Source organism: Erythrolamprus reginae, chromosome 9 (assembly GCF_031021105.1).
Source record: "Erythrolamprus reginae isolate rEryReg1 chromosome 9, rEryReg1.hap1, whole genome shotgun sequence".
Lineage (NCBI taxonomy): Eukaryota > Metazoa > Chordata > Lepidosauria > Squamata > Dipsadidae > Erythrolamprus > Erythrolamprus reginae.
This window is the reverse complement of record NC_091958.1, coordinates 51,091,969-51,107,332: the sequence shown is the minus strand read 5'-3', so window position 1 is coordinate 51,107,332 and position 15,364 is coordinate 51,091,969. Positions and strand designations below refer to the sequence as shown.

The 15,364-nt window shown below is 42.5% G+C and overlaps 1 protein-coding gene across 4 annotated transcripts; it reads left to right on the top strand.

The window, feature by feature from the left end:
- Positions 1-652: 652 nt before the first annotated feature.
- TMEM130 (transmembrane protein 130) lies at positions 653-14,528 on the top strand. Of its 4 annotated transcripts, XM_070761918.1 has the most exons (7): positions 655-788; positions 889-1,015; positions 5,074-5,190; positions 8,556-8,640; positions 10,760-10,962; positions 11,799-11,911; positions 13,601-14,528. In XM_070761918.1, the coding sequence occupies exons 2-7, from the start codon at positions 937-939 to the stop codon at positions 13,787-13,789; spliced, it is 786 nt and encodes a 261-aa protein (XP_070618019.1). In that variant the 5' UTR covers positions 655-788; positions 889-936; the 3' UTR covers positions 13,790-14,528. The 4 variants fall into 4 exon arrangements, with proteins under 4 accessions (XP_070618017.1, XP_070618020.1, XP_070618019.1 ...); XM_070761916.1 differs by lacking the exon at positions 8,556-8,640 and having other exon boundaries at positions 653-788; positions 13,601-13,874; XM_070761917.1 differs by lacking the exon at positions 655-788 and having other exon boundaries at positions 829-1,015.
- Positions 14,529-15,364: the final 836 nt, after the last annotated feature.

The following is a 15,364-nucleotide window of genomic DNA, read 5'->3' as shown; positions in this document are numbered from 1 at the left end:
ATATCTCAAGTGGGACTAGAACTCCCAGGCTCCTAGTGACTGGGCCAAAGACACGCAATTGGCTTTCATGAGTAAACTAAGACTAGAACTCACCATCTCCTGGTGATTGGCCCAAAATCAACCAGTCAGCTTTCATATCTCAAGTGGGACTAGAACTCCATATCTCCTAGTGATTAGACCAAAGTCACTCAGCTGGCTTTCATGCCTAAGGTGGTACTAGAATTCAGCATCTCCTGGTGATTGACCCAAAGTCAACCAGTCAGCTTTCTTATCTCAAGTGGGACTACAACTCCCAGTCTCCTAGTGACTAGGCCAAAGATACCCAGTTGGCTTTCATGCCTAAGGTGGTACTAGAATTCAGCATCTCCTGGTGATTGACCCAAAGTCAACCAGTCAGCTTTCTTATCTCAAGTGGGACTACAACTCCCAGTCTCCTAGTGACTAGGCCAAAGATACCCAGTTGGCTTTCATGCCTAAGGTTGTACTAGAATTCAGCATCTCCTGGTGATTGACCCAAAGTCAACCAGTCAGCTTTCATATCTCAAGTGGGACTAGAACTCCATAACTCCTAGTCATTAGACTAAAGTCACCCAGCCAGCTTTCATGGCTAAGGCAAAACTAGAACTCGCTGTCTCCAAGCTTCTACCCTTAACCAAGGCAGCCTGGATGTTGAGGGGGTGGAAACCCCGAGGAAGATTTAACAAGAGCTTTTCTCTGCATGGACCGGCAGCCTCAGCTACCGAAGGACCTGGAATGCAGCAGGCACTGTTCTCCAATGTCCAACAGAGGTCAGCAGCAGCCAACCGGCGGTTTTTGCTCCTCGAGGTAAGAGGGAAAGTGGAGCCAGCCCTCCCGAAGACTGAATCCCACTCGTCTCTCTCTCGGCAGCTGAGCAGACAGCAAAAGAGATTCCCTCCCGAAGCTACCTTCCCCTAAATGGCGCTGCCCTTTTCTCCCCTGGGTTTAGCCCAGGTGGTTTTGGGGGTGCTGTTTTTGGCCACCACCAAAGCTGCAGGTAAGTCAGAACCGACTCCCACTTTGCTCAACCTGACAACGTTTTGGAATGTCAACCGTTGGCTGCCATTCATGCTAAGATGCCCTCAAGCTTCCACAGGCCGATGTATTAAAAGGCCACAGCTGTGTTTCTTACTTGAGAGGGTTCCAGAATTCTCCTGCCTGTGGATGGGAAAAAGAGAACATGACTTTAAGATTCGCAGCCCTAAGAGATTTTTTTAAAGCTGGGTGCAGAGTCTGAGGCTGTGGAGGTCCCCAGATTATTATTATTATTATTATTATTATTATTATTATTATTATTATTATTACTTTTACTTTTACTATTACCATTACTGCTGCTATTACTACTACTACTATTATTATTACTATTATTATTATTATTATTATTATTACTTTTACTATTACTATTACTACTACTACTACTATTATTATTACTATTATTATTATTATTATTACTTTTACTATTACTACTACTATTATTATTATTATTATTATTATTATTATTATTATTCAAACATAGAAGATTGACAGCAGAAAAAGACCTCATGGTCCATCTAGTCTACCCTTATACTATTTCCTGTATTATATTTTAGGATGGATATATGTTTATCCCAGGCATGTTTAAATTCAGTTCCTGGGGATTTACAAACCACATCTGCTGGAAGTTTGTTCCAAACATCTATTACTCTTCCAGTCAAATAATATTTTCTCAAGTTGCTTCTGATCTTTCCCCCAACTAACCTCAGATTGTGCCCCCTTGTTCTTGTGTTCACTTTCCTATTAAAAACACTTCCCTCCTGAACCTTATTTAACCCTTTAACATATTTAAATGTTTCGATCATGTCCCCCCTTTTCCTTCTGTCCTCCAGACTATACAGATTGAGTTCATGAAGTCTTTCCTGATACGTTTTATGCTTAAGACCTTCCACCATTTTTGAAGCCCGTCTTTGGACCCGTTCAATTTTGTCAATATCTTTTTGTAGGTGAGGTCTCCAGAACTGGACACAGTATTCCAAATGGGGTCTCACCAGCGCTCTATATAAGGGGATCACAATCTCCCTCTTCCTGCTTGTTATACCTCTAGCTAGGCAGCCAAGCATTCTACTTGCTTTCCCTACCACCTGACCACATTAATTAGATGACTAGATGGACTAGATCAGTGTTTTTCAACCAGTGTGCCGCGGCACACTAGTGTGCCGCGAAGCTCAGCAAGAGAGAGAAAGAGAGAGAGAGAAAGAGAGAGAGAGAGAAAGAGAGAGAAAGAAAGCAAGAGAGAGAGAGAAAGCAAGAGAGAAAGAGAGAGAAAGTAAGAGAGAGAAAGAAAGAAAGAGAGAGAGAGAGAGGGACGGAAGGAGGGAGAGAGAAAGAGCAAAAAAGAGAGGAAGGAAGGAAGAGAGAAAGAAAGAGGGATGGAGAGAGAGAGGAAGGAAGGAAGAGAGAGAAAGAGGGAGAGAAATAGAGCGAAAGGGAGAAAGAGAGATAATTTTTTTGTCCAAACTTTTTTTAGCCCCCCCCCCCATTCCCCCCCCCCTGCTCAATGTGCCCCATGATTTTGTATATGTAAAAAATGTGTCGTAGCTAAAAAAAGGTTGAAAATCACTGGACTAGATGACCTACAGGGTCCCTTCCAACTCTTGTTATTCTGTAATTAATTCTGTAAAGCCCCAATCAGCTGAATACAGTTTAGACCAGAAGTAGGCAAAGTTGGCTCTTCTATGACATGTGGACTTCAACTCCCAGAATTCCTGAGCTTGCATGTTCATCTCAGGAATTCTGGGAGCTGAAGTCCACAAGTCATAGGGGAGCCAACTTTGCCTACCCCTGGTTCAGGCTAACATCATTTGGCTGTCTCCCTTGTTCATTGCAATAGCACTTGTATACCGCTTCAGGGTGCTTTTACGGCCCTCTCTAAGCGGTTTACAAAGTCAGCATAGTCCCCCCAATAATCTGGGTCCTCGCGTTACAGAAAACCCCGAAAGCCAAGCCCGTTGCATCAGTCGTTATAACTATTCACCGGCTTTAAATAGTTTCCTGAATGTTACCATTCATGCTTAGTTCATCACACAAATGTGTGAACATTTCACGCCAAGGGGGCAAGTTATTTTGGTCTACTGAATGAGATTTAAATCATGAGCCCTGTTTCTTTTTTTCCCTACGGCTTACGTCTGTGGCCAAGAGGAGAAGGACCAGGGAAGACATGATAGCAGTCTTCCAATAACTCAGGGGTGGCCACAAAGAAGAAGGGGTCAACCTACTCTCCAAAGCACCTGAAGGCAGAACAAGAAGCAATGGGTGGAAACTAAACAAGGAGAGAAGCAACTTAGAACTAAGGAGAAATTCCCTGACAGTCAGAACGGTTGATCGGTGGAACAGCTTGCCTCCAGAAGTTGTGAATGCTCCAACAATGGAAAGTTTTAAGCAGATGTTGGATAACTGTCTGACGTAATGTAGGGTTTCCTGCGTAAGACTAGAAGACCTCCAAGGTCCCTTCCAACTCTGTTGTTGTTGTTATCATTATTATCATCATTGGGGAGAAAATATCCTGGAAAAGCTGGCTTTGGCTGGATCCATGCTTTAAATCATGGTTTCTTCAACCAGGGTCTGTTGGCCAAGCTGCAGTTACTTGGTGTGATGACCAAAACTAGATGCAATGTTCTGGGTGTGGCTTTATAGAGTGGTATTATAAAGCAGTGGTCCCCAACGTTTTTTCCACCAGGGACCAGTTTCAGCAAGACAATTTTTCTATGGCCCGGTGGGGGCGGAAAGGGGTGTGGTTGGGGGCGGGATTAAGCATGGGGGTGCTGGTCCTCCCCGCCCCTCTTTCCCGCCATCGCCCTGTGGGCCAGCAGAACCTGCCTCCCAAGCCCTCTTGCCCAGCGTGAGCTAAGCGCTGGAGAGAGGGGGTCAGGCTGGCCCTCCTGCCTCCCCCCAGCCAAAAACGCAAAAGCGCCCCACGGCAGAAGCCAAAAGAGGCTTGAGCCTCTTGGTCCTTCCTGCCCCTCTGTCCCATCCATTGTCCTGTGGCCGGCAGAACCTGCCTCCTGAGGCCTCTTGCCCGGCGGGAGGCGAAGCGCTGGGGGGGGGTGGCGGCATGAGGGCCGGCAGCTGCTGACTCCACGGACCGGTGCAACATGCCCCGCGGCCCGGTACTGGTCCGCGGCCCAATGGTTGGGGACCCCTGTTATAGAGCATTCACTGTCTGGGGAATTCTGGGAGTTGAAGTCCAAATATCTTCAAGTTGCCAAGGTTGGGAAACACTGGCATAGAGTGGTAGGTGAGAACGACCTTGGGGGATAAGGGTTGCCTGCAAATGTAGGAAGGACCTTTAGCCACCTGTGGAACAGATGGTTAAAGAAGGCAGTGGGAGATGTGTAGCTTCCGATTTGCAAGACTTTCCAGGTACAGTTTCCCCTCGGTTTTCACAGGTTCGAACTTCGCGAAAACTCTATACCACGGTTTTTCAAAAATACTAACTAAAAAATACTTTGTGGTTTTTCCCCCTATACCACGGTTTTTCCCGCCCGATAACGTCATATGTCATCGCCAAACTTTCATCCGCCTGTAATAAATATTTTTTAAATAAACTTTAATAAATAAACGTGGTGAGTAATAATCTATATGGTTGCTAAAGGAATGGGAAATTGTAATTTAGGGGTTTAAAGCGTTAAGGGAAGGCTTGGGATACTGTTCATAGCCAGAAATAGTGTATTTACTTTCTACTTCGCGGAAATTCGACTTTCGCGGGCGGTCTCGGAACGCATCCCCCATGAAAATTGAGGGAACACTGTACAAAGACAAATTTCCCCTGGTGTTAGGAGCTAAAGCTTCTATTCTGGTGCCTTGGAACATATTTTTACAATCCGTCCAATCAGGCATTTACAGTGGGAGTGTCCTTCTGACCTTCCTGCCAATCAGCTTCAAGCTCTGTTGGGAGAATGGGCACTAGACTTATGGTTGGGAGTCACCACAACAAGAGGAACTGTATTAAGGGGTCATGACATTAGAAAGGGTTGAAAACCCTGCACTAACAGACTCTTGTGATGTTCTATATCACTGCAGGATGGAGACAAGAAGATACAAGCGTGGCAGATCCCAAAGAGGTTGTCCAGAAAATGGGACATTTCATCATGGCGTTGAAGTTGCTGGAGAAAGACCAGGCAGAGCGGGAAACTCAAGGCAAGATGCAGAGTTTTGAAATCTTAGGGGCTTTAGGAAAAAATGTGAATATTTGTGTGTGTGTGTAACATATTTTTGCTGATAATGAAAAGGAAGGGAGTCTACTATAGATCTATTTCAGGCTTATTTGCGTTCATCAGGTAGTCACACCCTTACTGGAATTTGAACCTGAAGCCTTTGCCTTGTAAGGCAGAGACCTTAGCCATTAGACTGTGGTGCTCCTTCAATATACCAGGGTGACCCAACAAAAAAAATCACACACAGAAACCTATATATATATATAGGTTTGACGGTCTTGGTATATTCGGGTTTCTTCCCGTGTAGGATTTGGAAATTTCTGGCGACGTTTCGACGAGGTCCCACTCATCATCTTCAGGCTGGTGCTTCTGTCCTTGTTCTAAGGCAAACACTGCGAGACCTGAGCTGCCTTCCTTCTATAAATACTGGTGGCTGGGTGTGGTTTGATGGCTCAGCAATTGCCTGCTGTGTAGAAACTTCGCGGTGAGTCAGTGGGGTAACATCTAGGGTCGTTGATGTAGCTGAAGTATGCTGATTAGTTAATAGTTGTTGATTAGGCCTGATATCCTGGGTAGTTGGAGCTTGCAGGCTACTTGATTGTTTTGCAATGTGTGTTCTGAGTCTAGTTTCAGTTTTTATGGCTGGGTTACGTTTGAGGGCTGGTTTCCAGATGTTTGGTAGGCGGGGTTTATATAGGTTTATATATATATATATATATATATATATATATATATATATATATATATATAACTAGTCTCCCTTAATTTTCAAATTCAGCTTAAACATGTGACATATATATATATACACACACACACACACACACACACACACACACACACACACACACACATATATATATATATATATATATATATATATATATATATATATTGAAGGGATTGGATACTGTAGCCTAGCCCTAGAGGATAATTCTCTGCCTTACAAGGCAAAGGTTGCAGGTTCAAGTCCCAGTGGGTATGGCTAGCTGATGAGGCCAAAATAAGGCCGAAATAGATCTATCCTAGTCTCCCTTAGTTTTCAAATTCAGCAAAAAAAAAAAGTGACATATATATATGTATGTAAATATATATGTAACATATTTTGCTGATAATGAAAAGGAAGGAAGACTACTATAGATCTATTTCGGGTTTATTTTTCAATATATATATATAAATATTCCCTTTACTCTAACACTGGTGAAGTTACCTAATTTGGGTAATGATATATCTGCAAGTAAACAACCAAGCTCAGAGATCCCGCAACAGGCACTTCCTCCTCCCAAACACCACTCCCATTTCACACTGATGATGTTACCTAGTGGGGTAATGAGATGTCTGCGAGAAGACCACCACCTTCAAACAGCACCAAACCTTCCTCCTTTTCCTCCTCCCCTTCTCCTCCTCCTCCACTCCACAAACCCCACTCTCTTTTAATACTGATGGCACTATGTAGCTGGGTCATGAAACATTTGCAAATCCCCCCCAAAAAAACTCAGAAATCACCAAGGATCCCCCCCCCATTTCAATCCCAAAATATAGACAAACTCCTTTATAATTTCCCCTCCTCAAATTGCCTGGGACTTCAGAGCAACACAGCTCAGCTATAAAGCATATAGAAGGCCAAGCGATGTTAATAAAAGCAGCAGAAACTAGTAGCCAGTTTAATATTAACTTCTTGGGGGAGAATAAATATAATCAGTAAACCCTTTCTCTTTGTTCTCTTGGAATAATTGTCTTTGTAGTCCTCCACTCACAGCCCCACCCCAATTCCCTCGCTAAATAGCAAGTGCTTGTATAGCCGATCAAATGTTTAACTGCTGGCTCCAACCATGTGTCCCTTCTCAAATGCATAAGATCCTTGTTCTTCTTAGTTGAGTTCAGCTGCCTCTAGTGCCATATTAACTCTGTTGCGTTTCATTGGAATTGGGTACCAATCTTCAGCTGAGAAGGTCTTGCCCTCAGATAGGATAGGATAGAATAGAATAGAATTGAATTGAGTAGAATTGAATAGAATTGAATATAATTTTTTATTGGACAAATGTTATTGAACACACAAGGAACTTGTCTTTGGTGCATAAGCTCTCAGTGTACATAAAAGAAAAGATACATTTGTCAAGAATCAGAATAGAATAGAATAGAATAGAGAATAGGAATATAATTTAGAATAGAATATAATTCTTTATTGGCCAAATGTGATTGGACGCACAAGGAATTTGTCTTTGGTGCATAAGCTCTCAGTGTACATAAAAGAAAAGATACATTTGTCAAGAATCAGGATAGAATGGAATGGAATAGAATAGAATAGAATAGAATAGAGAATAGGAATAGAATTTAGAATAGAATAGAATTTTTTATTGGCCAAATGTGATTGGACACACAAGGAATTTATCTTTGGTGCATAAGTTCTCAGTTTACATGAATGAAAAGATACATTTGTCAAGAATCAGGATAGAATGGAATGGAATAGAATAGAATAGAGAATAGGAATATAATTTAGAATAGAATAGAACTTTTTATTGGCCAAATGTGATTGGACACACAAGGAATTTATCTTTGGTGCATAAGTTCTCAGTTTACATGAATGAAAAGATACATTTGTCAAGAATCAGGATAGAATGGAATGGAATAGAATAGAATAGAGAATAGGAATATAATTTAGAATAGAATAGAACTTTTTATTGGCCAAATGTGATTGGACACACAAGGAATTTATCTTTGGTGCATAAGTTCTCAGTTTACATGAATGAAAAGATACATTTGTCAAGAATCAGGATAGAATAGAATACAATAGAATACAATAGAATAGAGAATAGGAATAGAATTTAGAATAGAATATAATTCTTTATTGGCCAAATGTTATTGGACGCACAAGGAATTTGTCTTTGGTGCAGATGCTCTCAGTGTACATAAAGGGAAAAAAGATCCATTTGTCCAGAATCATGAGATATAACACTTAATGATTATCCTAAGATACAAATACGCATGAAACAATCAATATTAATATAAATCCTAAGGATACAAACAACAAGTTACTGTCCTGCAGTCATCAATGGGAGGAATGGGTGATGGGAACGATGAGTAGATTAATAGTAGTGCAGACTTAGTAAATAGTTTGACAGTGTTGAGGGAATGATTTGCTGCACCAAGGGAAAAGCAAGTCCAGAGGGCAGAGGAAAATACAAGACCCTGCTGTTATTACTCAGTGGGTTGTTTAGACTGGGGAAAATTTGAGTCAACCTTTGAGACTTCTCAGCTTAAGATGTCAGGACAAAGACAGCAATTTCTTGCTTTACCGTTTCTTGTTATCTCTCCCTCTTTATCTCTCCCTCTCCCCCCACTCCCCCCTAGATGCTATAACAAGCATTAACATCACAGGCGCCACCGAGGCTTGCGTCATGGAAAACTTAAATTTATCTCTGCATATCCAAGGGAGGTAAGCCATAGGTGATTTTTATTGCTGTTAAGACATCCAAAATATTTTTCCTCCCGAGACGTCCTCTTTCTTCTGAGAATCATAAAATCATAGAATCACACAGTGAACCGCTACAGTTGCTACGTGAATCTGCCTTCCCCGTTGACTTTGCCCGCCAAGAGAGAATCGCAAGGCCCCCAGGCAGTGAAGTGTGTGTGTGTATATTGTTGTGGTTAGCTCTGGCCCAGCTCCTGCCCCAAGGACGTGGATGTGGGGGAGACATCCACATGCTGCAGGCCTGTTTTGCCCTCGGTGGAATCTGCTGATGAAGGCTCCTCTGACCAAGAAGACATGAGTGACAGGGAGGAGGAGAGTGGGGCAGACAGCTCAGAAGGAGATCAATTATCTAGCTCCTCCTTGGATTCAGAACAAGAGTTAATGATACAGCCACGCATGCGGAGAGCGATGCATAGGCAGCAACAACTGAGAGATTATTATCAAAGAAAATGAGGCCACCTGTGGTTGGGTGGGGCTGTGGTCATTAGTGAGGCTGCTATAAAGAGCAGCCTGTGGGTTTGGCCATTGTGGAGGATTATCTGATCCTTGTGTTTCATGACTGCTTTGCTGACTTTGATCTTTGTGTGCTGATTTTTCCCCGCTTTGAAACTAAACCAGAGCAAAGTGTGTTTCACTTTGTGAAAGAAGAAGGACTGTGAATTGCCTCACAGCTGCAAGCTAAGTATCACAGAACTGATAAGGGACTTTTACAAATTACCAATTTGTTTGGAGACAAGTGTTCTTTGCTATACAAAAAGAGTGCTCTGTTTATTTGCATTTTCAGTATAAAGAACATTGTTTTGAATTTTCAAACGTGTGTGTGTGTCTGAAATTGTATCTGTGCATTTTTGGGAGTATTCTACCGGAGAGCTCGACAGAACAGTATATATATGTGTGTGTGTCCACTGCAAAGCCAGTTGCTACCAGTGGTTCATTGGTTACATTAAGTTTGTTCCAGTGGTGTGTTTTGATATGTTTGTAACTGGGGGCAGAAACAGGTTGAGAGGATCCGAGAAAGATTTATTTATTTATTTATTTATTTTGTCCAATACACAATGAGGGTTTTAGTGGGTATATATCTATATACACATAGTAAAATACATGATGAAGGTTATAGAGGAGATACTCGTAGTAAAATATATCTAAGAAAGAATAGAAAAGAAGATATAGTAATAGAACATATCAATGAAAGAATAGAAGAAGAGATATAGGAATAGAAGAAGAGATATAGGAATAGAAGAAAGGTATAGGAGATATAGGAGAGCAATAGGACAGGGGACGGAAGGCACTCTAGTGCACTTGTACTCGCCCCTTAATGACCTCTTAGGAATCTGGATAGGTCAACCATGGATAATCTAAGGGTAAAGTGTTGGGGGTTTGGGGATGACACTATGGAGTCCGGTAATGAGTTCCACACTTCGACAACTCGGTTACTGAAGTCATATTTTTTATAGTCAGGTTTGGAGCAGTTAATATTAAGTTTAAATCTGTTGTGTGCTCTTGTGTTGTTGTGGTTGAAGCTGAAGTAGTCGTCGACAGGCAGGACATTCCAGCATATGATCTTGTGGGCAATACTTAGATCTTGTTTAAGGCGTCTTAGTTCTAAACTTTCTAAGCCCAGGATTGAAAGTCTAGTCTCGTAGGGTATTCTGTTTCGAGTGGAGGAGTGAAGGGCTCTTCTGGTGAAGTATCTTTGGACATTTTCAAGGGTGTTAATGTCCGAGATGCGATATAGATGCGAAAGATGCATAGAGCGCTGGTGAGACCCCATTTGGAAGACTGTGTCCAGTTCTGGAGACCTCACCTACAAAAAGAGATGGATCAAATTGAACGGGCTACAAAAAGGGTGGAAGGTCTTAAGCATAAAACCTATCAGGAAAGACTTCATGCAGTAAAACTTTTGGTAGCCCTCCACTGCTCCTCCTCAATAGTTCTCAGAGATGATGAATTATGGGGGATCGTCGCGTGCTTTATTTGTGGCAAGATTCTGTCTGTCGGCGAGGAACCGTAATGAAATCTGCTTGGAAGGATCTTTGGTTTCAGGAGCCCAACAATGAATTCTTTTGTATTCATTTCTTTTTAGTCCTCCTCTGGGTTTATGCTGGTTGATCAAGACGGAGTGTATCCCGCTTGGGGGAGACCAGTGCCATCTAGTGGTGATGAACAGCACGCAATACTATCTGAACGCCACCTTCAAGAATGCTGGACAATACTGCCTTAGTATCCGCGTGGAGAACCGGGTGAACATCTTGCAGTCTTACCAGGAGATTCAAATAAGGCCCTACGGTGAGGTTTGGATGGATCTATGGGGCTGTTTTGCCTGGACACCCTGATTCTACTCCACATTGTAAAGCACTGTGAAGCAGTATATAAGTCTAAGTGTTATTGCTATTGCTAAATACAGTGGTACCTCTACCTACAAACGCCTCTACTTACGAACTTTTCTAGATAAGAACCAGGTGTTCAAGATTGTTTTGCCTCTTCTCAAGAATTATTTCACACTTACAAACCCAAGCTTCCAAAACTGTAACCGGAAAAGGCAGGGAGAAGCCTCCGTGGGGCCTCTCTAGGAATCTCCTGGGAGGAAACAGGGCCGGAAAAGGCAGGGAGAAGCCTCCGTGGGGCCTCTCTAGGAATCTCCTCGGAGGAAACAGAGCCAGAAAAGGCCGGGAGAAGCCTCCATGGGGCCTCTCTAGGAATCTCCTGGGAGGAAACAGGGCCGGAAAAGGCGGGGAGAAGCCTCCATGGGGCCTCTCTAGGAATCCCCTGGGAGGAAACAAAGCTGGAAATAGGGCCTCCACCCTCCCTGTGGTTTCCCCAATCGCACATATTATTTGCTTTTACATTGATTCCTATGGGGAAAATTGCTTCTTCTTATAAACTTTTCTACTTAAGAACCTGGTCACGGAACGACTTAAGTTCGTAAGTAGAGGTAGCACTGTAGAACATTTTAAGGTATCCTTCTCTTGACCTTGGAAGCGCTCCTCGGCTATCATCGCCCTTGGAACTGAATGGAACCTGGGCCATTTGTGAATGTTTGCAAGCTCATTTTTGCCCAAAGGAGGCCAGCAGAAGGCTTTGGGGGTTCTCCGTCAAGGAATTGTCCTTCTGTCTTTCCACAGGCATCCCCCCGGTTTTCTTCATCCTGCCCTGTGTCGTCCTTTTGCTGGCCACGCTGGGTTTAGCCATCTACATGACCTTTCGGCGCCCCTTGCAGCAGAAGGATTTGGTGGAGGTAAGCAGTCTTTGTGTTGCTAGGCCTCAGCTAGCACACCTGGTAGCTTCGATGCCTTGGTTGGATAGCTCTTTATTTATTTTATTTTATTTATTTATTTTGTCCAATACACCAGTGTTTCCCAACCTTGGCAACCTGAAGATATCTGGACTTCAACTCCCAGAATTCCCCAGCCAGCATTCTATTTTGGCTTTATTTTGGCCTCATCAGCTAGCCATACCCACTGGGACTTGAACCTGCAACCTTTGCCTTGTAAGGCAGAGAATTATCCTCTAGGCTACAGTATCCAATCCCTTCAGCTCTGCACCAAGGAAGGGTTACATATTTTTGTGTCGAATCACCCTGGTGTATTGAAGGAACATCACAGCTCCTTATTTGCCTCTCGGCCCAATCCAGGGCCATTTCCAAGGCAGTTAATTTTATTGATAGCCGACAATTCTATCTGTATGTGTCACATGTTTTTTTGCTGAATTTATATATATATACCCTGTTTCCCCAAAAATAAGTTGCCCCCAAAAGTAAGACATAGGAAAGATTTCGTAGAATTGCCTAATATAAGGCATCCCCCGAAAGTGAGACATAGGAGATGTTTCGTTTCACAGCATTCCCGAACAGAACATCTATAACACTGCTGTCCATAATTTTCATCCCAAAACGCTGCATCAATCAGATTTAAAACACATCCAACACGCATCCAACATGTGGTTGTGTGTTGGATGCGCTTTTGCTGCAACAGGATACAGGATACAATTCATTGGAAAAAAAATAAGACATCTCCTGAAAATAAGACATAGCACATCTTTGGAAGCAAAAATTAATATAAGACGCTGTCTTATTTTCAGGGGAACACGGTAATATTTTTATTGATTTTATAATATAGAACATACACACAACATATTTCAATGTGCTCAGTGATTAGTGCCCGCCACCAGACAACATTCGCACCCCTCCACCAAAATGGGGGCATATTTTGTGTATACTAAACAATGCCGTTTGGCGGGACCCAGGGGAAGCGCCTTCTCTGTGGCGGCCCCGACCCTCGGGAACCAACTCCCCCCAGATATCAGAGATGCCCCCACCCTCCTTGCCTTTCGTAAGCTTCTTAAAACCCACCTCTGTCATCAGGCATGGGGGAACTGAGATATTCCCTTCCCCCTATGTTTATAAAATTTATGCATGGTATGTCTGTATGTATGATTGGTTCTTTAAATTGGGGTTTTAAAAATTACTTTTAATATTAGATTTGTTTATATTGTTTTTTTCCTGTTATTATCCGCCCCGAGTCTGCGGAGAGGGGCGGCATACAAATCGAATAAATAAATAAATAAATGAATGAATGAATGAATGAATGAATGAATGAATGAATAAATACCATTTTAACTCAAGAGCAATATATCTATTTACATATTATAAAGAAATTCTAATGTATTCTTTGTACCTTGGTCTCAAATTCTACTGACCACACACCCTCTTACCTTGTCCCATCGTCCCATCAGTTCCCGCAGATCGGTTTCATTGGCCGAATTCATCCTCTTATCCATGATCTCAAAGCGAATATGATCCACCATGTACCGATACCAGTTTTGCATTGTCCATTTTGTCGCATCCTTCCAGCCTAGGACTATTACCGCCTGAGCGCTTTCTATCCCTGCTTCTTTTATTTCTCTAAATTCTCCCATCTCATCACAGGTTGCTGATTTCGACTTTTCCCCGACCTCCACCAAGAAGCCGTCCAGCGCCCGGTGGAGCTGGGGCGCGACTTGCTGCCAAACCTGCTCCCTTTGGTCATCTCCGGAGCCTTGCCAATGCCACCCAGCCAAAGAGCACCACCGCCTCCTTCAGCCCCTCTGCAAATCCAGACAGCCCTACAGTGCCTGAAAGACCCCCCCCCCCACCACCAATAACTTCTGTTTTGGAGAGGGTGGTTTCCAGCGAATTCGCTTTGCCGCTTCGTGAATAACCGGAGACTTCGCCCCGAACGTGGGATGAAGACGCATCCCCCTTAAATGACAGACTATCCGAAGAGAGAGTAAACTTCACACCGTCACTCTGCCAAAAATATGCCTTACCACTCTTGAAAAGGGAAAAAAATTAAGAGAAGGGGGCTTCCGGGTTTTTGCCTTATGCTCAGGATTTACTTGAAAATGTCTTTGCAATTTATCTCGGGAGAACTTTAGAACCAGAAATGCCAACGTTGCTATTTTTTTATTATTATTCTCTCTCTCCGCGCTGCAGGCTTTGATATCTGTGTGTTCTAAACTTGAAAAGCTCTCCAGGAGTAAGTGGTGGTGGTGCTGGTGGTTATTTTTTGCTCTTGGTGTCTTTTTGCTAATATCATCCTTGGGAACGTGATCCGATCATGGGAAACTTAAGAAATTGTAAGATATTAGAGATACTATAATAATAATAAAGCAGGGCATTCCTAAGAGGGCCTTCAAGGAAAGCCTGATCAATGAGGCTCCGTTATTAAATTTATTTTTAAAAATGTTTCAATGCAAGAACTTAGTATGGCTGGTGTAGTGAAAAGAAGGACTGGAAAGATTGACATTTAATAACCATAACAGCAGGATTCCTGTGTTGTACAGACTCCAAGAAAGTGGTATTACAGTGATCCCTCGCTACTTCGCGGTTCATCTTTTGCAAATTCACTACTTCATGGGTTTTCAAAGAGGGCTTAAATCCATTGAAAATTTTAAATCCATTAAAAATCCATAAAATTCTTCTATAGTACTACTGTACTCTGTTAAAGAAACTGGTAGGATATCAGATGTAGTTCCAGCTGAGAAACATTATAGAATGACTGTTTAATGCAAAGGGTGGGTTTTAAAAGTCCAAATACTCATTAAATACATTAAAAAAAATCTTTCCTCTACTTCACGGAAATTCATTTTTCACGGGGGGTCTTGGAATGCATCCCCCACGAAAAATGAAGGATCACTGTATAACTTTAATTTCTTTTGTAAAGCACATAGTAAAATGATCCAGTAAGAAAATAGATGACACTGAATACACAAAGTCCAAAGGTCATTTTTTGACAAGCAAAGAGAAACATAAAACATAAATAAAATATAAAGTCGAAGTTTTGCCAGCAGAGGTCTCTCTTGTCTAAGAACATCTGAGCAGGATGTTGGATGAGGACTTGATTGTGGTTTGCAGTCTGAATACTTGTAGTAAACCACCACAAATTGGTTTGCTTGCCTCCATCCTTCTCAGAAGAGCTACCGTCTTTACAGATTATTTATATTTGAATTAGATTAAACAAAATGCTTCTGCTCTGGCAATCTCACGCTACTCACCGGAGCCTACAAAACTTTTGCCAGACCCATCCTTGAATACAGTTCATCTGTCTGGAACCCATACCACATCTCGGACATCAACACCCTTGAAAATGTCCAAAGATACTTCAACAGAAGAGCCATTCACTCCTCCACTCGAAACAGAATACCCTACGAA